This window comes from Phalacrocorax carbo, chromosome 8 (assembly GCF_963921805.1).
Source record: "Phalacrocorax carbo chromosome 8, bPhaCar2.1, whole genome shotgun sequence".
Lineage (NCBI taxonomy): Eukaryota > Metazoa > Chordata > Aves > Suliformes > Phalacrocoracidae > Phalacrocorax > Phalacrocorax carbo.
Genome location: NC_087520.1, coordinates 13,110,072 through 13,132,959, shown reverse-complemented (window position 1 = coordinate 13,132,959; position 22,888 = coordinate 13,110,072). Strand labels below are relative to the sequence as shown.

General features: G+C 55.5%; 1 protein-coding gene across 10 annotated transcripts in view; it reads left to right on the top strand.

Moving 5' to 3' along the window:
- CXXC5 (CXXC finger protein 5) overlaps nucleotides 1–7,979 on the top strand; it is a 44,849-nt gene extending 36,870 nt beyond the window's left edge. For 8 of the 10 annotated variants that reach the window (XM_064458770.1, XM_064458769.1, XM_064458772.1 and 5 more), the window contains exons 2-3: nucleotides 434–1,488; nucleotides 7,655–7,979. In XM_064458770.1, coding sequence (XP_064314840.1) covers nucleotides 703–1,488; nucleotides 7,655–7,837 — 969 coding nt within the window. In that variant the 5' untranslated portion in view covers nucleotides 434–702 and the 3' untranslated portion in view covers nucleotides 7,838–7,979. Of the gene's footprint in view, nucleotides 1–433; nucleotides 1,489–6,620; nucleotides 7,616–7,654 lie in introns of those variants that run through there. The other 2 variants (XM_064458775.1, XM_064458774.1) reach the window with 2 other exon arrangements.
- Nucleotides 7,980–22,888: the final 14,909 nt, after the last annotated feature.

The window sequence follows — 22,888 nt, the reverse complement described above, 5'->3', positions numbered from 1 at the left end:
GCCGGGGGACATGGGTGGCCGCAGGGTGGGGACTGGGCACCCCTTACATGAGCTGTGGCTGCTGGCTCAGGGGCATCCTGTGGGTGCCGATGGTCTCATCCTGCATGAGGGTCGCATGCCGCTGAAGCGGAGCAGGAGATGAGCCCCATGACTTCCCTGGGGCTGCAGTCCCTGGGGGAAGAGACCCAGGCACAGAGAGCTTTTAAGTGTCAGAGTGCCATTGCTACCAGGCCAGGACTTCCCCTGTGACCCCCCATTTCTGTCTGGATGGCGACCCTTTTAAAGAGCAGTGGAACGGATCTCCACCGAGGTCCGTTCCCTGGAGTTTCTTTGTTTGCGGTGCTGAGACTTTCATGGCAGGGGGAGGAAGAGCCTCTTTGAAAAGCCTGTTGGCTCTTGCCAGCGCTAACTCTCTTTTCTTTTCGACTTCCAGAGCCGCATGTTGTATACCCAAGCCGCAGAGTATGTCTTTGCACTGAGATTGGACTGAAGTCCTTTGCAGCTGACGCTGGAGGAGACTCCCTGTTGATGAGCGTTCCCGTCTGAGCTTTCCCTGGTGGCTGGCGGGCTGGTGCTACCAGAAGGGCTTTGGGGATCTTTTGCTTTGGCATTGGGGGTGGGTTTTCGGTTGTGGGCGCTTTTTTTTTTTTTTTTTTTTAATTTTTATTTTGGGTTTGGTTTTGTTGTTGTTCTCTGGGCACCATGTCAAATTCGGGCTCCCATCAAGACACTGGGAACAAGCCAGAGACGGAAAAAAATAACCAGGATGACTCTCAACCCCCTGTCAACTCCGAGAGGAGGAACAAAAGTGGAATAATAAGTGAACCTTTGAACAAAAGTCTTAAGAAGTCCCGTCCACTCTCCCACTATTCCACCTTTGGTAGCAGCAGCTCGGTAAGCGAACATTCAGAGAAAGGCAACCCCTTAGCTAATGGCAACGATGCGACTGTGGATAAAAGTCATTCTACCTCAAAGCACAAAAACATCTCTAGTATGCTGAGCAAATTAGACCGGGTGTCGGAGATCTCCTCAGAAGGACAGACCGCCCTACAGCAGTTTGCTCAGTCGACAGAAATGCTCAAAAGAGTGGTACAGGAGCATCTTCCTCTAGCAAGCGACCACGGGACTGGTATCTCTGACATGGAGGCAGTCTCAGCTGCAGAGACAATGAATGGCCCCTCTGATTTTCCTTACCTGGGGGCTTTTCCCATCAACCCTGGCCTTTTCATTATGACCCCTGCCGGCGTGTTTCTGGCAGAGAGCGCGCTCCATATGGCTGGCTTGGCAGAGTATCCCATGCAGAATGAGTTGGCATCTGCCATCAATTCGGGGAAAAAGAAACGAAAAAGATGTGGCATGTGCCCGCCCTGCCGAAGACGGATAAACTGCGAGCAGTGCAGCAGTTGTAGGAATCGCAAAACTGGCCACCAGATTTGCAAATTCCGAAAATGTGAAGAACTCAAAAAGAAGCCTTCTGCAGCACTGGAGGTAACCAGCCCCTGTCAGGCACCCTAACCCCTCCTTGGGCTGCGCTCCTGGGTTCGGATCTTGCCCTAGATAATAAAACACCTGGTACTTCTTACTTTTTTATTTTTCCCTTTTCCATTAACAGTTCTCACCGTGGGATCTATACTCTGCCCAGTGCCCCAGTCCCTGCCCTCCCTTATGTACTGGGGTTGACTAGTTTGGGGAGGAGGGCTGGGGTCTCTCCCTGGGGTCCCTGGGCACGCTGGATTTTGCTCTCCCTTTTGCAGGCATGGGCAGCAGCAGGTCTCTGCTTGAGTTTCAGTGCCGGTGTCCCTAGTCCTGGGCAGGCTGGAGCTCCCTGAGCCAGGGAAAGGCTTCTAACCCAGCAAGCGGGTCAGAGGATGGGGAGGCAGGAGGTGGCTTTCTGGGACAGAGCTTGGGGGTGATTGGTGATGGTGAAACCACGGGGGTGATTGGTGATGGTGAAACCGTGGCCATGGTACAGCTGGAACCCAGCTCCTTAGTTCTCACGTCGCGCTGAGCAGGAACATGGTGTTCCCTGGGTTTGGGTGGTAAATAGCTGCAGCGTGCGCTGGGCAGCATTTTCTGTTCTGTGGCCATGCCAGGTCTCCCTGGGCCAGCATCCATCTGGGGCACTCAGGATGAGCCCATAAGGCACCAGCCAGATTTCGCAGTGGAAGTTGAGCTGCAGGCCCTGGAGGCGGCGCACCTGCTTTGGCACCTGGCTAGGCTGGGAGCACCCCTGCTCCTGCCACACCTGCTGAGCATGGGGATGCCCGGATCCCCCTGGTGTGAGGCTTTGGGGTAGTACTTGGGCTGTCACTGCCTACCATGGTCCAACCATGGGTGTTGCCTTTGGCCTTGGAGGAAAGCTGCTGCAAGCCGTTCTTGCGTTGGGGTGCCACCTTACCAAATCTGCTGGGAGGTGTGATATTTGCATGGAAAGTGTAGAAAAAGACTGGTGACTCAGGTTATCGTGTGGGTCTAAAATTCAACTGGGGCCATGGGCAACGCTGGGCCCATGGGCAGCACTGGTGACATGGCATGGTGTGGCATGGCGTGGGTGAGACCTGAGTGCCTGTGGTGCTGGGATGAGGTGCACAGGTGGTGTGTGGGCATGCCACTGTGGCAGAGCCCACCTCTTGCTGCACACCCATGCTGTGGCCAAGACCTATCTGCTGGGTCCTCCATTTGTTCTGCTTAAGCTGGGTTTGATTTTTCTGGGAGCTGGTCCCACTGTCAGCTGTGCCGGCATGCTTCTTCCTGCCGGTGAGCGCATCCCCAGAGCCAGCAAAGGCAAAAAAGTCACCCGGACATCAGCTGGATCGCAAATCCTGGCATGAGACCATTGCCCAGCCTCTGGTCATCCCAAACACACAACCCACCATTTTCTTAGCCACATTCTATGTTTTTCAATTAGCATCAGCTCTGAATGAATAGTGAAGGGGAAAAAAAAATCTATTTGGGCAGTCAGGATGAGGAGAGGGGGACTGTGTCTTTCAAAAACCGCTGTATTGCTAAATTATATTCGTGTTCTAATTTGCTGAGTCAGTGATCTGGAAAAAGGGAGAAAGGAAAAAAAAAAGTTCATCTCTTCCAAAGAGTCCTAAAGCGGGTCAATAGACTCAGAGTTCGCAGCAGCCAGAGGAGTTGCTCCCTTCTCCCAGTGCTGTGCCTGGTCCAGGGATGATATATAGCGCTGGGAGCCCATGAAATGCTCACACCCTTGACTGGTTTCCCCATGTGGCTGGCTGAGAAATCGGAGCCATTGAAATAGGGCTTTTCATGTGATAGAGTTGGGCCCCACCAAAGACAGGTACCCATCCCTCCTGGGCATGACCAGAGGTGTGTTGAGGGTGAAAAGAACTATTGTGCTGGTGGGGTGGATGCCTGGGCAGATGTGGGTTGTTCCAGGGCATCACCGTTCCCTTTTCAGAGCAGATCCTCCCCTCTCTCAGGATATCCACTTGCACCGTTTGTTGACCTTGGTAGGGTTGAACAAGATTGTGGCTGTACGTGGCTGGGGCAGGGACGCTGGGACCCCAGCTGATGTCCAAAGGTCACCTGGACCAACAACTGGTTTGTTAAATCTCACCCTACGTCAACCAGCGTTGGTAATGTGTTGCACTGGGACAACCCTAGGGCAACCACAGGCACCTGCCTTGTGGTGGAGACCCACCTGGAGGTGGTGGTGGCCAGGATACAGAGCTGCTGCCAGCTCGGCAGCTCCACGGACCTCTGGTCCTGGTGGGGTGCCATCACGCTGTAGTGCTTGATACTGGGACAGGAGGGGCGATTCAGTGGCCCTTTATGGGGCTGAAAAATTAATAGGGCCTAGTGAAGCATTGTCCCTGCCTGTGGAGAGCTGTGCCATTGCCTAGGAGAAGAGCAGCCGCAGTGACTCTGGTCTGTCAGCCTTGTGTGTCCAGAGGAGCATCCTTGGAGGGCCCGGACAGGGGCCGCAGCTGTGATTAAATGTTGATCTAAAATCAAGCAGTAAAAAAAATAGAATTAAACTTTATGGCAGCATTAAAAAATGGGCTAAATCCCTCTGCCACTGTTAAGCTTTATCTGCACATCTACAGAACCTGCATAACCAGTTGCTGCTGGTGTCCCAGTGTGGTGATGACTGGCTAAGTCTCTAAGACTGGCAAGGCAGGTTGGATGCTCGAAGCAGGCAGCTTCGTCCCTGCACTGACCAGGCTCCTCCAGGCTCTGCCAGCCCCAGCAACCCCAGGTAATGCTGTGGGGGCTGGTGGCCAACTCTGGACAGGTCACCCTGGGCTTGTCTCCAGAGCTGTCACACAAAGGCCATGAATAGTCAGGATTTGACTCAACAGACCTGTCCTCTACTGGAGAAGCCTTAATGAAGTACCTTGGTGCCTTAGTAAGTGCTGGTATGAGGGTCACTGCCACCCTCATGTGAGTTGCATAGAGAGGGACTTTTCACCAAGGCCTGTTGTGACAGGACAAGGGGCAATGGTTTTAAACTGGAAGATGGCAGGGTTAGGTTGGACGTAAGGAAGAGATGTTTTATGATGAGGGTGGGGAGTAACTGGACAGGTCATCTGGAGTCATTGTGGATGCCCCATCATTTGAATTGTTCAAGATCAGGTTGGATGGGGCTTGAGCAACCTGATCTAGTAGAAGATGTCCCTGTACATGGCAGGGAGGTTGGACTGGGTGGTCTGTGAAGGTCCCTTCCAACCCAAACCCAAACCTAAACCTTGTCCGCATTCTATGATCATGGGGACAAGGGGGGATCTATCTTGGGCATCCACATTAGAACTAGTTGTCCATCCTCCTTTAATAATGAAGGGGCAGAGGTGTTTAAGGTGACCTGTATCAGACATCTCCTTCCAGATCCATTAGGAGTGCCCTCTTCCTTCATACCTCTCTCCTGGGATGATGTATCTGACCAGGTGGCCCTTGCTGGCGAGTCCGCCATGCTTTGCCCCCAATGGTTCTGCATCCGGCACCTGTACTGGGCAGGATCCAGCATCACGGTGTGCCGTGCTACGGCCCTGTGCATCATTGGCCAGAGGCACTTTTGTCTTCTCCAGATGTCTGACTGCATATTGCAGAGACCTCTGGGGAAGTGGTGATGCTTGCAGCTCTCTGCTCGTTAAGTGCCCCAGCTCAATTTGCCCGGAGGACCATACACAGGCCAGGAGCAGGAGAAGGTGCAATGTCAGCAGCCTAGCTGGGCACCACCGTCTCTTGCCCTTCGCTCCTTTCCTCTTGCCCAAGCCCCATGTTTGGCTCATACTGCCCGTGGAAATCAGCATGTTGGGGTCCCTCTCTCAGGGGTGGGGGGAGATGCTGCACTGGTTACTCATTGAGGCTTGGCAGGTGTCTTGATCCAAGAGAAGGACACGATGAGAGCCAGCTGGCTCCTGGATAGGGATAAGAACCTGAATGTGGCATGGTTTTGACTCTTGGGTACCACGTGAGGTGCCCTAGCCCTGCACACAGGCTTAATGCCATGAGCTGGTGCTGGGGCTGGCTGTACCTGCCCCCACCCCATGGCAGCCCAGTCTGCTGTCCCACCCTCATCACCACAGCCTGTGGCTTGTTTCCCATTGGTGTCCCTTGCTTGTTTGGAGATGCAGGGACTGAAGGGCCCTCTGAGGCATGTCCTCTTAGTGATTGTGTGGCCCTATCTGCTGGCTAGCATGGCTTGGCATTGCTTGGTAGCTGTTGACATTGAGAGAAGTTGTGGCCCTTGCATAATCCGCCCATGGTCTCATGAATGTTGCATAGGTTTTCCACCCCATCCAGCTGGGAAATGTGCCAGGTTCTCCTTCCAGAGGACCGCAGAGCGATTGGGGCCATTGCCCCACACCACCTATCCTGGAGGTGGCTTCAAAGAGGTCTCATCCATTGTTGGGTGCTTTATTGTGTGTGGGATTGAGCCAGGTGGGACTCACCCCTCTTCCCCAGGAGATGCTGCGAGGTCCCTGGTGGTGCCTGGGGCTGCTCTGTTGGGGATAAGGTTGTTCATCATGGCCAGGCGGCAGTGGGGTAATGTCCCCTGTGTCCCAAGCAGCTCCTGGGTCTGGTGGCCCCAAGCCTGGCCAGCTCACTCCCTGCCTCAGTACTCCCTGCCTGAGTTTTCCCTGGAATGCCCTCCTAAACCCATCAGTTTGCTGGGTTCCTGTCTACTGGGTGTTCATCTGTCTGTGGCAGGGGAGGTGGGGGCTGGCAGCGAGGGGGGTGCTGGGCCATGCCGGCTCACCGCAGCCTGACCATTGTGCTCGCTATCGGCTGGAGGGGAAGTCGGGGGCCACGCCATTGTGCCGGCAGTGGTGTGGGGACATGGGAACAATGGCTGAAGTCCCGTGCCAGGTGCCCTGCCGGGGAGGGAGGGCCAGCAGCGGGGGGACCCCTGTCTCCCTCCAGCCGGCATCCCAGCATTTACCAGTGGGCTGGAAACCTTGGGATGCGTGCCCACGTCCAGGGGATGACAAGCCTGGGCTGGATTCGTACTGAGGCCAGTGACCAGGATGTGGGGATGGGGGTGGCGGGGGGTTTGGGCACACAACCCTGGTGCTGTGCAGCTGTGCTGGACCCGACCTAATACCTTGTTCCTTCTTCTTCTGTCCCCTCTCCCTGTCTCTCTTCCTTTCCAGAAGGTGATGCTTCCTACAGGAGCCGCGTTCAGATGGTTCCAGTAGGAACGGGAATCCCAAAGCTCTGTCATCCAAGTGCAATGTCACTGCTTGCTTGTGTTGTCTCAGGCAAGGGATTTTTGGCTGAAATGAATGGATGCACCTGTGTCTCTTTAGAACCAAAAATATTTTCTCGCAAATCTCATTCCTGTTTTTATAATTTTTTTTTGAGTTCATTTTAACATCTTCGAGTCCTAGTCAGACATTTAACTGCTTTTCAAATAAAAATAATTAAAAGAAAAAAACAATGGATCTGTAAAGTACCAAGACTTAATAGACAGAGTATGGACAATCAGTTTCTTTCTGTGTTTTGGTGTTGATGTTGTTTATGTGTGAAAGATGCAGTACTTGTGTAGGGAATGTAAATTTACAGTAACCTTTTAAAATCTAGTTACTAATAAGCACTACTGTAATTTAGCACAGTTGTTTAATTGCACCCTCATTTATACTTTTTATTTGATTCTTTCCCATCATACAATAGAGTGGATAGTTTCTAGAATGCCTCAACTTCATGTTTATAAATGAGAATATGTTTAAAGCGATGTAGTATCCCTTTTCCTAGCCATTCACCTATGTAAGTTTAACCCACAAGAGGCTTGGTATAAAAGGTGGAAGAAAACAATTGCTACACAACTGGCGGTCTTTGAAAAGGAAAAAAAAAAAGTAATTGTTAGTTTATTAATATAGAACAAGAAACACTGCATACAGAAAAAACCTCCTAATTGCAATGGTTTACTCCTAGAAGTAATTTTTGTAAACTTACTGAAGTTAAAATCAAAATAAAAATAATATTGCAGGACCTGTGCTGAAGCAGTTACGAAAAGTGATATTTCTCTTCTGTTCAAATCCCCATCTCTCCAGCTCTCTCTACATCATTAAATTGAAATGCTGTTTGTAATGTTTTAGCGATCCAGGCTGTTTTTGTGAATAAAATGAATGCATGTTTTGTGTCATGATTTACAGCTTTGTTATTTCTCTCCCACCCCTCTTTCCAGCCGTCCAGGCCCCGCAGTGCCTATGGCAGCCGGTCCCCCCTGCCTTCGCCTGCCCACGTGCCCTGTTCCTGCCGCTGCTGCCGGCTGCCAGATGCAGTCCTGCTGGCTACCGGGGGGACCTCGCCGGTGACGATGCTGGAGTGCAGCGGCGGCCGGCCCAGGCAGGACGGTGCAATGAGTTGAGCTGGAGTCGCCCCGGCTGCTAAATCCTCATGGTTAATCCCAGCAGTGGCTGGGCTAAGCCAGCCCCAGCTCCTGCTGGGGATATTTCCTGGCTTGACCTGCCTGGAGTTTTACTGGGTAGCACAATGCCGTTTGTTTTGGTAAAACATTGTCATTAATGGAGAACCACGGTGAAGCTTGTTTTGTCGTGACAAGTCCAAACTGAGCTCCCAAAGGTGAGCAAGCTCAGAAGGCTGCGTGTCTGGTGCAGCCAATGGAGGGTTTTTCCAGGCTGGCCTCGTGCCAGCACTGGGTCAGTGGGAGCTGTCTGGGATGGAGGGGGCATTGACTGGGCTCTGCTGTGGGCAGGCTGGCGGGGTTGCTGCCAGTGCCTGGGGTGCTGTGCTCAGCATTGCACCAGGCAGGTGGGCTGCGTGCCCCCTTCCAGCCCCCAGCAGGGTCTCGTGACCAGGCAGGCAGGGTCATCCCAGCCTGGGGGAAGAGGCAGATGTTCCTGGACCTGGCAGTGCCGGCTCTGCCTTGCCACGAGGAGGTAGCCAGAGCCTTTGTCCCTGGCTCCATCCAGCCTTTGGGCCAGCATCTGTTGACCAGATGTGCGCCCGGATGAGGCGGGGGGTGAGGGCAGTGCGTGGGCTCCATCCCTGTCAGGCAATGACTTGCTGGGACTGAGCAGAAAGTCCATGGGGAAAACTGCCCCAAATGCCTTCTCCAGCAGTCTTCCACCCGGCCACCACAGCAGCTCCCTGGGGTTTGGAGCCCAGTGCTGGGCACCCAAGTCACACCAGCAGCCGAGCCCTGGGGTGCGTGCAGGAACGACTGGAGCTCATGGTGACAGTGATGGAGCTGGGCCAGTATGGCAAGGGACAAAACTCAAGGCATGCATGGACAGACGGACCCTGCTTGTGCCCCAGGAGTGCTCTGGTGCGTGGCATGCTCAGCGTATGTACTGGCTGGGGTTGCATTGGCAAGGGGCTGTGGGGAGCTGGTTCCCAGTTCATGGTGCTTGGGCAACAGCCGAAATAATTTAGCAGGAATGTGGTGGTGGTGGGTGTTATGGGAAAAGAGGAGCCTGGCTGTTTTTTTGCAACTGTGGCTAATGACTGTGGCTCTGTGAATGTACAGTCCTGGCACCTGAGGGGGGAGCCAGCTGCCTCCCCATGCTGGGAGAGCATCCTGGGGAGCAGTATACAGAGCCCCTCCCTGGGGCTTTCCAGCCCCAACGCCCTGTGGGAGCTGCATGGGGGGTTGCTCCTTCATCCTGCCACCAGCCAGGGCTGGGATCTCCTGGGGCTGCCCCACAGGGCTGTTTCCCCCAGTCTGGCCATGTCACCCACAACAGGGCTGTGCCTGGTGCTGTGTGTGCAGCACAGGGGCCCGCTGTTGGCACAAACTGGTGCTTGGTGAAGTGCTGTCAGGGCAGTTGCAGACCCTGCTGTGCCATGCTGCTTCTCTGCTGCTTGCTCCCCCCAGGGACAGCAGTGTCCCCAACTCTGCTTTCACCCCAGGAAGCCACAAGGCACAGGGCATGTGTCCCCCATCACCCCCATGGGCATCACACCAGCACGGTGCATTGTGGCAGCCCAAATGCAGAGAAGACGTGGGGCAGCACCCAGCCCCTGTGGGCAGGGAGCATGGAGGAGGACGGTGCAGCTGCTGTGCATGGTGCTGCTGCCTGTACAGGCAGGTGATCCAGGAGCAATGTCCTGCCAGAGCCCCTGCCTTCACTGCCACGCCAAGCCCAGTGCTGCCAGCAGCTGTGTGCTCCTCTGGCCAGGGCATCAGCAGGGCATGTGGGCACTGCCAGGCACCATGGGCATTCGCAAGGACTGTGGGCTTTTGCAGGGCCTGTGGGTGTTAGCAGGGGAGGTGGGCACTGGCAAGGGAGGGGAGCAACGGCAGGGCACATGGTGCTTGTGGGGAGGGTGTGGGCATTAGCAGGGTGTGAGAAGAGCAGGGACTTCTCCATGAAGGATGAGGGAAAATGTTTGGGAGAAAGAAAAGAGCCAGAAAGAGTGTGGGATTCAAACCCTGCCTATGAGTGGGATGGGATGGTGGGTTGTGGGGTGATGGGGAGGTGGGAGATGGGGTGTTGGGGCTGTGGAGTGATCCCTCTGCTCCACTTCTGGCTCACCCCCATGGTGGGCTGCATCCCCGCCTCCAGGTGTGTGTGTAACTGGATGGCCCTGTGCTGGCCAACAAGCCTTGCCTAACAAGTTCCTGCCCAGGCAGGCAGCACCTCAGGCAGGCAGCACCTCAGGCATCCCCTGAGGGTGAAGTCCATCCTCTCCACCATGCTTAGCTGCAGTGCCACCGTCAGGCACTGCCCCTGTGCTGGACTGTCCCCACTGCCTGCTCAGCCACTGGTGAGGATGTGACACCCAGGGCTGCTGTCCCCAGGGCTGGATGCCAGGACAGCTACCAGTACCTGGGTGGCATGGGGAGCACAGGATGATGGTAATGAGCTCGGCACAGCACTGAGGGAGCACTTTGGGTGCTACCACAAGGGCTGGCCTGGGGTGACTCTTAATTAACATCCTCATTAAACAGAGTTAGCAGAAGGGCAACAAAACCTGCCTCTGGCCCTAGGTCATGCTGTTGCAGAGGGCACAGACGTGTTTGAATCCCCTCTTGGCCTTGGTGGCGTGGGAAGGTGCCAGCAAGCAATGCCAGGAGAGGATGGACCCTGGTGTGGGACTGGTGCAGTGGCACAGATGCAATGCCAGCAGTGGTTTGCATGGTGGAGCTGGCCTGGCTGGTAGATGATGGCATCTGCAGCCCTGAGTCGAGGATTAGCTGCAGCAGAGCTGGCAGCAGGAGCTGCATCCTCTGTGCTGGTGCCAGAGACATGTTCTGTCCTGCCGCAGGGGCATCCCAGCACCTTGGGGGGTGCCGGACTCGGCTGTGGGGTGTAACCCATCCCTCTCTGCAGCAGAACCCACTCCTCTCCCCTGTGTTGGGTTGCAGCCTGGCATGCTGGGCTGGTGGCCCCCTCGTCCCACTGTCCCCCCAGCTGCAATTAGCAGCCTGACCCTGGGCTGACCCACCCCCCTGGCGCGGGGATGGGGCAGGATGCAGGAAGCGCTGAACAAAATGTGCTTCAGCTGAGCCGGATGGCGGGCTCCCCATGAGCGCCGCCGGCCAGGCGTGACCTCACAGCTGGCAGCCTGCTCCCACTGCCAGGGCCGGCCACAGTCCACACAGGGGCTTGGAGCAGCGGGGAGGGGACTGGTGGGACAACGAGGGACTGAGGTCTTGGTGAGGGGGGGCTGCAAGATCCTGGGTGGTGGGATGAGAACAGCCATGAGCATTAAGTCCTGGTTGCTTCTAGGTGACCCTGAGATTCACCCTGAGGGTAGGAGGGTGGTTGTAGGTTGGGATTTGCTCAGGCTTGCTTGGTAGGGACATTGCACAGCCTGGGGGGCTGTGGGGCTAAGACAGGGTCTGGCTAGCCCCCATGCCAGGCATTAGAGGCATCTAGCAACTCCTGCAAGGCTGGGCCATGTGTGGATGCTCCGCAGTATGTCCTGGTGCTGAGCTGACGCCAGCTTGGTTGGGGGGGGTTTGGCAGCCTCACTGCAGCCAGACACAACTGATGCCAGGGGTAGTGGTCCCTTCCCAGGCATGGGCAGCCAGGGGGGATGCTCACCACTACACAGCTGGCTTTGCTCAGGCTGTCTGACCATCTTCAAGGCTAGAGCCTGGGGCTGCTGGGCCAGCTCGTTTGGGAGCATTAATCTAAATAAAACTCCCTGAGTTCAGCTCCCTGCAGCTGGCCAGGTGACCTTCCCTGTGTCACATACCTCTTGGGAGCTTTCCGGCCCAGTTTTCATCCCTGACTGAATTTCTTTCAAATAGTTTTGCAGTTTTAAAATTTAGGCTAAGGATCCCTCATCTCTTTGTATCTTCTCCATTGGGAATGAGCGTTGGTTTCTTTCACCAGAAACTGCCTGTGCTGAGGTGTGGGATGGCAGGGCACGAGGGTCCCACCATGGCTCTCGGATGCTGTGCTCACTGCTGTGCCCATACAGAGCAAGTCTGAAAATGGCTTTTCTCAGGGAAGAGGAACCATGGGAGATCCTTTATCACCCAAAGGCTTGACATCCACATCACTGCACCTCTGGGACTTGCAGACTTCCTCACCTACCACCATGCACTGAGATCTCCCAGTGCCTGAGCCAGGGCAGGAGAATGTTTACCCGGCAGCATCCTTGGAAAGGATCCTGTAGGTGGGAGCTGACACCCATTGCTGCATCCTGCCAGCCCATTCTGGGATGAGCTGGGTCCCCAGCAAGGCAAAGTTGTGGCTTCATCTGGCCAAGTGCCCTGGCTGGCAGCCCTGCTGCAGCTCTGCAGGAAGCTTGGACTTTGCTGCATCCATCACTAGGTTGTTTCTGTAGCTGGGGCTGCACAGAGACTGCTCGAGGTCCTCCTTCCCTGGGGCCCAGTGTGCCACCGGACCTGGCTCCCTGCTTGCAGCTCAGCGGTGCTGCCTCCTTGGAGGATGCCATCTTGGTCTGGGGTCTCAGCTTGCATCCCTGCACCTCGTAGAGTGAATGACTGCTTGGGGTTTTGCTTGCATGAAGGAGGACATCTCTTGCATCCCCAGCTCCTTCAGCCCCAGCAGAGTACCCCAATCTTCAGCACCCCAGAGCTGTGGGCAACAAGGACTGCCTATCCTGGCTGAGCTGTGGTTTCCCTGTTTTTAATCAAGAAAAATGCCTGATCATTCTGGATGAGCATGTAGGTGTTCCCTAGTATGAGCTCTGCCATGGCCACTCTGCTCTTCCAGCCAGTGTCTCCTGGCTGCAAAGCCCACGCCAAGCTGCGGTAGCTCCCACTTAAACAGGGACTCGCTGCTGTGCCAAGGCCGGTTTCAGCACTGCGTCAAGATGTTTTAAGGCCAGAGCAGTCAGGATTTGTGAGAAATATGTTGGCCTGTGACAGCAGAAGGAGGCTACTCAGTGCAAGACGCTGTGTCATCTGGCAGGGATGGGAGTGGCTGGCACGGCATTAGCCTTCATCCTATGGGTGACAATGGGTGAATGACAGCAGCTGAGCAGGAACTTAGCAGAGGCAACAAGTACCAGTCCAAGCTAGGGAGGTTTACAGCCTGGAACCTGCCTCCCCGTTGGCCAGACATTGGTTCCAACAGCCCTGGTGAAGCATCAGTCTAGGGTGTTATATCTCCCCCCACCAAAATGCTGCAGGTGGGTGTAGTGCTCATGAAGGTGTCCAGATGATACCATGGGTAGCGGGAACACAAGACCAGGCTGCCCTGTTATTGCCCCCTCAGCCAGTCCTACAGACTTGCCTTGTGCCTCTGATCCAGGGCTGGAGGGTGAGACACCTAAGGGGGCAGGAAGGATGCCCTGCCCTCTCCTACCTTGCCTATGAGACCCTTGGGCTAGCTTCTCTTGCAGCTGGCCTGGCTGGACACTGTGTCCCAAACCTTTGAGACCCTTGGGCTGGCTTCCTCTGCAGCTGGGCTGGATGGACATTGTGCCCCAAGCCTGTGCCCGCTCTCCCTGAGCCCAAGCAAGCCTGGGTCAGGCCTAGTGGGGGTGAGGAGCTGCTAGCCTGTGTATTGTGGGAAAACCCATGAACCAACAAGTGCATAGAGCAAGTTATACTAAACCCAGGAAGGGTACAAGAACAGGGCAAATATGGATGAAACCTGCCAAATTATTAAGTTCCTTTTCCTCAATGTGCCAAGTGGTGCCATCTGCTTTCTGGCCTTGCCTGTTCTCATCCTCCTGGTTGAAGAGGAATGGTGGCCAGGGTGTTTCACAAGGCCACCTTCTGCCATGAGGGTTCCCCATGGACAAGAACAAGACAGCAGGACAATCTCCCCCTCTCTTACCTGCACGTGCCATAACACAGCATCATTTTGCCCTGGCAAAGCCCCAGGCGACCCTGGGTTTTTGCATCTCCTCACCCACCCTTGCCACTGTGGGGACACCCTCTTGACTTGGGGGATGTGGATATGGGCAGGCTGCAAGTCAGCCAAGCTCACCCCCAGGAGCCGAGGACTGGGGCCTTGATGGGTACATCCCATTTGACCTTTACAGTCATTAATTTCTGCATTTTGTCTCACTTGCTGGCCCTGTTCTTTCTGAAGATCCATCGGTTCTGGGTAATGATACCTCCAACAGTGGCATGTCCATGAGCCTCCCCACCTCCTGCAGACTTAGTTTTCCAGCTTCCTAAATGGACTAGCCAGGAAATCAATGCCCACAAAGGCCTCACAGGTCCTGCACCTCTCTCCTGCAGAGCTGGATTTTGCTGAACCCCAGCATCAAGCAGCAGTCCTTGGGCAGCTTGGCACCTCTCAGCTGTGCCCTGTGACCAACTGGAAGCTTCTGTTCATGTGATGGTGACATTACTACCACTGACATCCTTACATCTTGCCATTGTAGACAGATGTCCCACTGCTGGGTGACCTGGACACAATCCTGGTGGGAGATGCTCCCCCAGCAGGGCTCTGTGCCCTGCCTGACTGCCTAAGCAAGGGACACACTTTGCCCTGCTGCAAGGGCGAGGCCAATAAAGCCAGAGATTTTGCTCCAGGTTTTTCCTGGTGCTTTTAACCTGGAGCAGGTGGGGTGAAGCCAGCCTGGGGCAGAGCCCACTTGTGTTCTCCCCATTCCCTGCAGCAAGGCATGAGGTGCAGGTGCTGGGCTTACACCAAACTCCAGCTCTTGCCTGCTCTGCCTGGCCTAGAGGGCTCCCACTGGCAGCGTGGTTCACTGCCTTGCGGTGAGTCCTGACATTTGTCCACCAACACAGCTGCAGGGGGAGGTATGAATTGGCTTCGTTGCAAGTATGTGCATGTGTAATGGGGGATTGCTGTTCCCCCCAGCTCCAGTCCACGAAGCGCCTGAGCTGGCTGGTATCCCCTGCCATCTCTCCTGGAGCCTGGTTCAGCTGTGGTCCCTTGCAGAAGAAGCAGGAGTGTGGCAGGGTGTGCTGAGCTGTAGGGCAGTTGAGGATGCAGCGTTGCTCCTGGGGGCTTGAGGGAGACTGAGCTGGGGGAAGGAGGTAGGGCAGGGCAAGGCAAGAGGGGCTGAGGACTGCACAGGGGAAGAGAAAACACTTGTCCTTTGGGCAGAGGGATGAGAGAAAAGGGCAGGAGAAGAGTCAGGAGATGAGGATGGGGAAGGAACACAACAGGGATGGTAGTCCTTGGAGAAAGCACAATCTGTTGGATGCAGGGCATGGTGGAGGTCTTGGTGTCCCCACATCCTACCTGGTCCCACCATGAGATAGTTCACTAGGGACCCAGGATATACAAGTAAGTTCCAGCCTGCAAGCTGAGCTGGGCCCTCCAAGGAGAATGTGGTGTCTGCTGAAGACTGAGGGATGCCCATGGCCATTTCAGCTGATGGGTGCTGACCTGCTTGCACTCGGGGGGGGGGGGCAGTGGGTGGGGGTGGGGTGGTTCTGCAACCTGAGTCAGCTTTCCAGCACAGCGCAGAGCTGCCGACTCAGTCCTCCCACCTCCATTTTCTTACGTCTCCAGATAAAGTGACCGTTTATCCGCTTGGATTTCAAGCTGTGTGCACAGTCCCATGCTCACCCTTATGACTGGACATGTGGAGGAAGAGGAATGCAACCAGGCAGGTTTGTGCAAACACAGGCGCTGCATGGTCCCCCTCAGTCTTTAGTCTGGTAAGCAAAATCAGCATCTAATCCAGATCAAACAGGACTTTAGCTCCTGTCAAAGGACTGATCCCCTATTCTGCCCAGGCTGTGGTATTTAAAGGGACATGGCCAGGTTAAGTACATCTGGAAACAAAAGGTTTGTGAAAATAATAATAATAAAAATAACGACAACAAAAGCTGGGAAGGATTAGTGGGAAGAGGATCTGTAATGAAATATAACTGCCAAAGAAAACTGTGGTTAATGGAGACATCTCCCTGGAGCATTTGAAACCTCAGGTAGTGGAGAAGGAAAGAGATAAGTGAATCCACTCAGAAACTAGCAGCAAAATAAACCAGGCTGTTCCTGGATCAGGGCAAGAACTCCCTCTCCTCTCCTCTCCTCTCCTCTCCTCTCCTCTCCTCTCCTCTCCTCTCCTCTCCTCTCCTCTCCTCTCCTCTCCTCTCCTCTCCTCTCCTCTCCTCTCCTCTCCTCTCCTCTCCTCTCCTCTCCTCTCCTCTCCTCTCCTCTCCTCTCCTCTCCTCTCCTCTCCTCTCCTCTCCTCTCCTCTCCTCTCCTCTCCTCTCCTCTCCTCTCCTCTCCTCTCCTCGCCTCTCCTCTCCTCTCCTCGCCTCTCCTCTCCTCTCCTCGCCTCTCCTCTCCTCTCCTCGCCTCTCCTCTCCTCGCCTCGCCTCTCCTCTCCTCGCCTCGCCTCTCCTCTCCTCGCCTCGCCTCTCCTCTCCTCGCCTCGCCTCTCCTCTCCTCGCCTCTCCTCGCCTCTCCTCTCCTCGCCTCTCCTCTCCTCGCCTCTCCTCTCCTCTCCTCGCCTCTCCTCTCCTCTCCTCTCCTCTCCTCTCCTCTCCTCTCCTCTCCTCTCCTCTCCTCTCCTCTCCTCTCCTCTCCTCTCCTCTCCTCTCCTCTCCTCTCCTCTCCTCTCCTCTCCTCTCCTCTCCTCTCCTCTCCTCTCCTCTCCTCTCCTCTCCTCGCCTCTCCTCGCCTCTCCTCTCCTCGCCTCTCCTCTCCTCGCCTCTCCTCTCCTCGCCTCTCCTCTCCTCGCCTCTCCTCTCCTCGCCTCTCCTCTCCTCGCCTCGCCTCTCCTCTCCTCGCCTCTCCTCTCCTCGCCTCTCCTCTCCTCTCCTCTCCTCTCCTCTCCTCTCCTCTCCTCTCCTCTCCTCTCCTCTCCTCTCCTCTCCTCTCCTCTCCTCTCCTCTCCTCTCCTCTCCTCTCCTCTCCTCTCCTCTCCTCTCCTCTCCTCGCCTCTCCTCTCCTCGCCTCTCCTCTCCTCGCCTCTCCTCTCCTCGCCTCTCCTCTCCTCGCCTCTCCTCTCCTCGCCTCTCCTCTCCTCTCCTCGCCTCTCCTCTCCTCGCCTCTCCTCTCCTCGCCTCTCCTCTCCTCTCCTCTCCTCTCCTCTCCTCTCCTCTCCTCTCCTCTCCTCTCCTCTCCTCTCCTCTCCTCTCCTCTCCTCTCCTCTCCTCTCCTCTCCTCTCCTCTCCTCTCCTCTCCTCTCCTCTCCTCTCCTCTCCTCTCCTCTCCTCTCCTCTCCTCTCCTCGCCTCTCCTCTCCTCGCCTCTCCTCTCCTCTCCTCTCCTCGCCTCTCCTCTCCTCTCCTCGCCTCGCCTCTCCTCGCCTCTCCTCTCCTCTCCTCTCCTCTCCTCTCCTCTCCTCTCCTCTCCTCTCCTCTCCTCTCCTCTCCTCTCCTCTCCTCTCCTCTCCTCTCCTCTCCTCTCCTCTCCTCTCCTCTCCTCTCCTCTCCTCTCCTCTCCTCGCCTCTCCTCTCCTCTCCTCTCCTCTCCTCTCCTCTCCTCTCCTCTCCTCTCCTCTCCTCTCCTCTCCTCTCCTCTCCTCTCCTCTCCTCTCCTCTCCTCTCCTCGCCTCTCCTCGCCTCGCCTCGCCTCTCCTCGCCTCTCCTCGCCTCTCCTCGCCTCTCCTCGCCTCTCCTCTCCTCTCCTCTCCTCTCCTCTCCTCTCCTCGCCTCTCCTCGCCTCTCCTCGCCTCTCCTCTCCTCTCCTCTCCTCTCCTCTCCTCTCCTCTCCTCTCCTCTCCTCTCCTCTCCTCTCCTCTCCTCTCCTCTCCTCTCCTCTCCTCTCCTCTCCTCTCCTCTCCTCTCCTCTCCTCTCCTCTCCTCTCCTCTCCTCTCCTCTCCTCTCCTCGCCTCTCCTCGCCTCGCCTCGCCTCTCCTCGCCTCTCCTCTCCTCGCCTCTCCTCTCCTCTCCTCTCCTCTCCTCTCCTCTCCTCTCCTCTCCTCTCCTCTCCTCTCCTCTCCTCTCCTCTCCTCTCCTCTCCTCTCCTCGCCTCGCCTCGCCTCGCCTCGCCTCTCCTCGCCTCTCCTCGCCTCTCCTCGCCTCTCCTCGCCTCTCCTCTCCTCTCCTCGCCTCTCCTCGCCTCTCCTCTCCTCGCCTCTCCTCGCCTCTCCTCGCCTCTCCTCGCCTCTCCTCTCCTCTCCTCGCCTCTCCTCTCCTCTCCTCTCCTCTCCTCTCCTCTCCTCTCCTCTCCTCTCCTCTCCTCTCCTCTCCTCTCCTCTCCTCTCCTCTCCTCTCCTCTCCTCTCCTCTCCTCTCCTCTCCTCTCCTCTCCTCTCCTCTCCTCTCCTCTCCTCTCCTCTCCTCTCCTCTCCTCGCCTCTCCTCGCCTCTCCTCTCCTCTCCTCGCCTCCCCTCGCCTCCCCTCGCCTCCCCTCGCCTCCCCTCTCCTGCGTCCCCTCGCCTCCCTTCGCCTCCCTCTCCCTTTTGCAGATTAGCCCCATGAAGAAGCTGGATGCAATGTATAATTTCTTTCTTTTATTTCCAGCCTGAAATGGGAGCAGCTCTCAGGCTGCTCTGGCTGCTGGGGAGCAGTGCTTGGGGCACGTCCCATGGGAGCACAAACCTTCTGTGCCACAGCCCCCAGATAGGATTTAGCCACCCGACTTCTCCTGACCTTAATAACTGGTGCTGACTTAACTGGGAGTCTGGTGGCTAAATCCTGCATGAGTCTGGAAGTGTAGGAGTCAGTGTCACAAGTAATTTATTCCATGCATCTCTCAGCTTCCTAAACTTGGGGAAGCCAGTTCTTAACACACGTCCCAGTGCTGCCACAGCCCTGGTTGAGCAGAACTACAGCAACCTCTCTTTATACCCAGTTTTCTCCTTTTCCCCCTTTCCCTTGCAGCTGCTGGCTTGCCCAAGCTGGAGAGCAATGCCCCGCACAGTCCCCCCTCCCAACCCAGGAACAGGCACCATCTAAACCCAGGCAAAGCCCTCGCTGCCCACAGCACTGTGGAGCATCCTTCCAGCTGTGGACAAGTCCCAGGCCAGTCACCTCCAAAGAGGGGAAAGGTGGCCCCAAAAACGTGGCTTGAATAGGTACAGCCCCTACAAGCAAGTTCTGTTTCACATGTGGGTGCTGCACATGGATGCTGCATCCCAGGGACCTTGGTCTTGCTCTGTGGATGCCATGGGCCTGATGCGGCTCTTCTGTGTCATCCCAAATGGCTGCTCTGGTGTGTTGAGTTTGGAAGACCAGATGAAACTCTTCATCTGGCCTCCGTGGTGCCTGGGCTGAGTAAGTACAAGGTGGTAATGCCCATGGAAAGGGAGCCAAGGGTGAGGATGGCAAGGTGATCCTTCTCTGCTGGACATGACATGTAACAGCCTTACCTGAGCCTTTCTTGGGGCTTCTGGCCCTGTTCAGAGCCAAAGTTCTGGAGGCAGGTGCACACCCCCTGGACACAGCCACCACCCCACCCTAGGCAGGGGTGTACAGGCCCAGCACCCCCATGCTGCTCAGCTGGGGCAGTGGCCAGTGCCTGGGGGGTGCAGCCCCCTGTCCTCGGAGCCAATGGACTTCTCACATCTGCAACCCTGGCTCTGTTCTCCGTTGTGATGTGTGTGGCTCTTATGCCCTGTGTGTCTCATTATGATTGTGAGATTAAACCAAACCCAATTGCCTGGACCACTCCCAGCTGTGACAATACGTGGGCTACACCCTCTCTTTCAGCATCTGCTTGGACAGACTGCCAGCAACCTCTGCTGTGCCATGGGGATGCTGAGGGCCTCAGCCACTGTGGGAGCGTGAGCACAGGCAGGTAGGAGAGCTCTGTGGGCAGGGGAGCAGGGTGCAGGCAGCAACTGGCAGGAGGTCTCCAATGGGCTGGTGGTGGAGTGCTGGGGCTGTAGGGATGGTATGTCAGATGGGGCTGGCCATCATCCTTGCTGCCTGCAGCACAGGATGGACCTTTGAGGCTGGAAAGTTCAAGCAGGGTTACAGGCACTGCCGCAGTCTGAACACTATATTCATATTCCAGTCGCACTTTTTTGGCGTCTTTTCCCTTCTTTGGAGGTGGCAGATCTCCAGGAGGGCAGGGTAAGGAGGGAAACAGACCTAACTTGCCATCTCTCTACTGCTCCAGCTGTCTTAGAAGAGTTTGCCACTTGTCCTGAGTCGTATCTGAGCTGAGCAGGGCTGAGCTGACACCCAGCACAACCTGGGCTGTTGCATTTGCTGCCTGGGCGCCTTTTTGTTCCTCCCACTAAAGAGGAATTGGGTCACAGCCTGTCCCACCTCGGCTAGACAAGTGCTGCCAGCCCAGGCAGGGGTGGACATGCCTTTGCTGCCCAGCATGAGAAGGCTGTGAGCCTAGCAGCAGCTGCAGGGAGCTGGAGACCTGCCCTGAGGCTTGTCCTCTGAAGCCCTCCTGAAGGGCAGGCGCAGGGCTGGCATACTGCCCAGCAGAGCCTGCAAGCCCTGCCTGTGCCTGGGAGGTCCTGGGTAGGTGCTGGCTCAAGGCACATGGGACAATTTGAGGATATAGCTTAGAAAACGCTGTGGCATCTCCCATGGCAAATACAGCCATGTTAAGACATGAGCACTCTTGAGTTTGTCAGCCTTGTACTGTTCCTCCTGCTAGGTCCTGCAGATTTGTTTGGTCCCAGTGAGCCATTGCTTGCCTTCGCTAGGTAGATGCTGCCTCCTTCTCCACCTGCTTGTTGAGCTCTGCTGGGAAATTAAATCATTCCAATGGCAGAAGGTCCGGAGGAAGCCACCCTCTCTGCAGCATCCATGTACGAAGGGCCATCATCACCTCCATTTACCCCAAGGAGGGAGCCAGGAGGGTGAACCAGCATGGGTGTTTCAGTGGCTAGGTGCGAAGCAGATGAGTTAGCGCTAGGCTTTGAACTGTCCTGCATGTACCGTGTACAGCTTTCAAATCTGGCACAGAAAGTTTAGGGCAAAACAAGCAAGAAAGAAGAGAAAATACAGACATCCCAACTCTATCTTGCAAGGTTCTTGAGCCATGCATCACCAGGGCTGGGAGCATCTCATACCTTCTTGCCCTGCTTGCATGCCTTCCCTAGGTATTGGCTGCTGCGCATGGTAATGTTCGGACCTTCAGGACCCCCGGCATGGCTGGCCCCTCGGCTGCCCTCTGCTCCCTGCAGTCTGCTCTGCTGGAGGAGACCAGTTTTCAGATGTTGAGCATATTCTGTGGCATTGACAGCCTGTAAACTAATATGCAAAAAAACATTTCCAGAGGCTGATAATTCACCCAAATGTGTGTGCAGCTCTTTGGGAAATAGAGCACCCATGTCCAGGCTCAGCACAGCCATCTCATTCCTGATTTCAGGTGAGGTAGTGGGAAAGCTTTGTGGTCCTGCTTGATGGGCAAGCTGTATTCTCAGAAATTAGATTTTGCTTAAATTTTGAAGAGAAAAACGTAGTCTGACTCAGCCACAAAGCATGGAAAATTTCAAGCAGGCCGTTGATGTGTGGCAAAAACTATACTTGGGCTGTGAGGATAAGTGGGGTTGTATGGTTTTGGCTGTTAAATCAAAAACCCAGGGGAAAGAAATCACATTGGGTAAACCCAAAATGAACTGTTCTAGATATTCTTTCTGACACAAAGAAGTGTTTTTTGAACAGGAGCAGGCACTTGGTTTTATCCACTATTGATATTAACTACGTTTCTAGATGAATTACAAGTGAAAAGTTTCAAAGTTCCTCTAAAACAGCAGAATTCAAAAAGAAACACTGCTTATTCCAAGGCAACAGATGCTTCTTGTCCTTTCAAATGTAGCCCAAATTCACAAATAATTATAGTCTCTCTGAAACTAGAGATTTTGGTGGATAAAGCAATAGTGTGAACAATTCCAGCATGGCTGCCTGTGTCAGGAAGCCAGGGACAGACCCATGACAGGATCTGTTCTTCCTACATCATCATTCAGAGGATGCAGAGCACCGAACACCTTTATTTTGGGTGCTGCTACCGCCCTGTGGGGCTATGCTTGGTGTGACAACTGGCAGCACAGCCATGGTCCTCTGGCCACGACAGGGGCTTGACTTGCTTGTGTCAGGTGGTTTACTCTGCTAGCTTTGCCTGCAGATCCAGTTCTGGAACTGAGAAGTAGAGGCAGGGTCAGTTATTGACTTGCAGCACTGGCTGTGACTCTGTCTGAGGGGAACAAGGACCCTCACTAAGAATGTGTTAGGGTGCGCAGTTCATGATACCCCTGCTTGTCCCACCTTCAATGTGTATTTCCGTCATGGAACAGGTCCCAGCAGAGATGCCCCATGCCTTTGCATGCCCAGTTCTCCTGCTTCCTGCCAAGGCAGCCTGTGAGCAGGCAGGACCCTGAGCAAGTCACCAGCCTCAGGGGGCCACAAACACTTCATGTTCTCCTGGCATATGCTTTTCAGCCTAATCTCTGTGCCTGTTTTGGAAAGGTGCAGTTCTGAGGTCCCTAGGGGTTCTCACCCAGGCAGATTCTGGCCCATCAGGGAGAAGATCCTGCCCTCCCTTTCCCTATCCTCCTGGCTCAGCTTTGCAGGTTGCAGGAATGCCTTCCCTCCCTGAGGTGGGGTTTGGCCAGGGAGACCTGTTAGTCCTTGGGTTGGCTCCTCTTGCCCTTCCTTAGGCAGGACCAGGGCACCAGAGCTGCTTGGGGTGTCCTCTGGGCTGGGACAGCCTCTTACCCCTTCCCCTGCCTCAGGGAGCTTTTGTAGCTGCCCTGCCTTCTGCTCTGCTTCCTCAGCACCGGTTATGCAAGTGGCTTTGGAAGCAAGACAAAATTACAGTGGGAAGAAATCATCGAACGGCTCTGGTGGGAAAAGATATTATCCTGCGTTGCTAGTGAGACTGGCCGTCGGCAGGTAGGGCCCGGAGGAGGGCTGTGTTGCAGGATGATCGCTGATAAGATGCCGGGTCCTGCTCTGATGGCCTCGGGAGAGGGAAGCGCTGCTCTGTGAAGCTATGGAAACGGCCAGGCTGGGTGCAGAGCTGTAATTGGGCCACTCGCATCATTGCCGCGCAGGCAGGTACGGCTGGCTCTTTCGTGTGCACACATGCTGGGAAGAGCGGGGCTGTGGGACTGGAGATGCAAAAGTTGCTCCACTGGAAGCAGTGGCTCTGCTGGCAGCTGCCCCCGGCCATTCCCCCCTC